This window comes from Penaeus japonicus, unplaced genomic scaffold, assembly GCF_977035675.1.
Source record: "Penaeus japonicus unplaced genomic scaffold, GWHDUDI00000001_assembly GWHDUDI00000023, whole genome shotgun sequence".
Lineage (NCBI taxonomy): Eukaryota > Metazoa > Arthropoda > Malacostraca > Decapoda > Penaeidae > Penaeus > Penaeus japonicus.
Genome location: NW_028234425.1, coordinates 28,809,659 through 28,812,158, shown reverse-complemented (window position 1 = coordinate 28,812,158; position 2,500 = coordinate 28,809,659). Strand labels below are relative to the sequence as shown.

Below are 2,500 nucleotides of genomic sequence, written 5' to 3'. Positions count from 1 at the left end.
ATGATGCTAATTTTTATAGTTTTTATTTCTTAAATAATATCAGATGGGATGGGCAGTTACTGCTCTCCAAATTTGACAGGTGTCAGATTTAACACTGGCAAAGTAGCTTGAACCATGTGATAAAAAAAAGCCTGTAATATTTGTGTATGAAGACTAGCAAGGTTTTGCAAAGAAGAAGCAAAAATTTTGGTAAATTTGGATAAAGACGCAACCAAACCTCTAGGCACGACACGATATTTTTTCTGGTAGTTTTCGTTCTGTTTTGTACAGTTTCGCTACTTATTTCCATCGGAAACCTTTCGTTGTTGAGTTACCCCCCCCCCCCCCCTCCCTCCCTCCCTCCCCACACGCGCGCCACCGTCGATACGGAACTAACGAATTCTGGCGCGAAATTTAAAGGGCTTTTTGCGTAATCAAAACCCAACCCATAAACCTAACCTAACCTAACCTAGTTTTGGGGTTTGCCCTAGCCAAGGGGGGGGGTTTTCCCCCCCCCTGGACCCCCCCCCACTTTTAAGGCCACTGCGTGGCCGGTAACTTTTCAAAACGAACGTCCACCACCGACCACGGAACTGACCGATTTTTGGTCTGCCCTAGCCCCCCCTTATTGGTCTGGACCCCCCCTTATTTAACCACTGCGTGGCAGGTTCACTTTCAATGACCGATTTTAGCCTGCCCTAGCCAAAGGCACTTCGTAGCATCTGACTTTTATCTTCGAATGTTACCACTTCTTACCTTAATTGGAGGCGTGTGAGGGGCCGGGTTGTAATTCACAGTTTTTGCACTCCATTTCCATTGGCAGAGGACCGTGGTCACCGTAATTATTTCAGTGATGCAGCGTTATCTTTATAAAAAAAACCATGATGAATTCCCACGGAGTGTACCTACGTCTTGCACACAATGTAGCCATCTCGAAACTGATTTTGAAATTCAAGCAAAGACCCAGACTCTATGTTCAATTGTCTGTGATTGGTCGATCATTTTGTCGGTTAGACCTATTGTTTCCCTATTGGTGCTATTATTATCACGTGACAGTATTGCCGTCTATCGATACTTTTTTGTATTTCCGCGGGGGAGGTTGGCGCATGCGCAGAGCCGATATTTTTCAGTCAGATGTTTGTTAAGACGGTGGAATCATCTCTCCCGTTAATCGTTTTTAATTATTTTCAAAATAATATATCTCGGTTATTTTTCGTTTCCAGAAGAAAAGAGCTTTTATGGGTTACGTCATAATTAAAGCTACGTCATGCCCAAAGGTTTGTTTTTTCGCTACGTGTGGTTGCGTCTTTATCCAACAATACCAAAATTTTACTTTTTGATATTTTTATTGTACCATGATACATCCTTTGTAATATTGTGATTATAATCTGTGCCGTTATTGAAGTCCCATATGTCAAATATATAAATGAAGTAATATGTAGAAATACAATTTTAATACTAAATTCCTTTCAAGACTGTCTATGACGAGTGTGTGACACAGCTAAATTCCCGATGCTAGTGCGTCATGCCAGTGTGACATTTCCAATGCAATATTGCAATGGCCCGGTATAGGGGTTTTCGCTTAGTGCATACCCCGTCGGGAAAGGGTTAAGCTTTGAGGGCCTTGAAAATATTTAATAAGAGTTTTTTTCTCTTTCTGTCTTCCCTCCCTCCCTTCCTCCTCCTTTTCAAAAGGAAAACTTGCATGTCTGAACAGGCACACAGTCACACATTTTGAAGCCACGTAAACTGAATAACTCAAAGAAAGAACGATAACCATCTTTCAATTTTCAGGTTGCCACCATGTCGTCAACCAGTCAGAAGCATCGCAACTTCGTGGCTGAGCCCATGGGGGAGAAGGAGGTGACACAGCTGGCAGGAATAGGCAATGTCCTCGGAGAGAGATTAACAAGCAAAGGCTTTGATAAGGTGAGGCTGTCTATCTGGAGAAAGTTGGATTGACACTAGTAATTTTGATATACTTTTAGATATATGTATATGTAAAACTTTCATGAAAATTTCTATTGGGGTATATAGTAAGGTTCAGTGAGCCTAGTACCTTGATTCCTTGATGGCTGAGTGTTGGTAATGTAATGGTGATGATTATAATAGAATCTTAATTGGTAGTGCATATATAAATGCATTTCCAGAGTCTTCATGAAAAAGGGTAAATTCTATTTTCAAGTAGATAAAATTTCTAACAATACCAATACTGTACTTTACCAATATTTTTCGATAATCAAAATCTGCTCTTCTTGCCTTTGATAAATTTGCCTTTCTTAAAATTTGTAATATATATGTAATATGTATGTATGTATGTATATATATATGTATATCTTCCAGGCCTATGTAGTTCTTGGTCAGTTCCTAGTCCTGAAGAAGAATCGAGACCTGTTTATCGACTGGTTGAAGGACACAGCTGGTGCCAATGCCAAGCAATCTGGAGATTGTCACCAGTGCTTATCTGACTGGTGTGAAGAGTTCTTGTAAACTACTGGAATACTGCAGTCTACACACGGCT

General features: G+C 40.6%; 1 protein-coding gene across 1 annotated transcript in view; it reads left to right on the top strand.

The window, feature by feature from the left end:
• Window positions 1-2,500, top strand: part of LOC122245394 (barrier-to-autointegration factor) — a 4,185-nt gene that overhangs the window by 1,066 nt on the left and 619 nt on the right. The window contains exons 2-3 of the mRNA XM_043003321.2: window positions 1,774-1,908; window positions 2,323-2,500. The exon at window positions 2,323-2,500 is cut by the window's right edge and continues 619 nt beyond it. Coding sequence (XP_042859255.1) covers window positions 1,783-1,908; window positions 2,323-2,469 — 273 coding nt within the window. The 5' untranslated portion in view covers window positions 1,774-1,782 and the 3' untranslated portion in view covers window positions 2,470-2,500. The remainder of the gene's footprint in view (window positions 1-1,773; window positions 1,909-2,322) is intronic.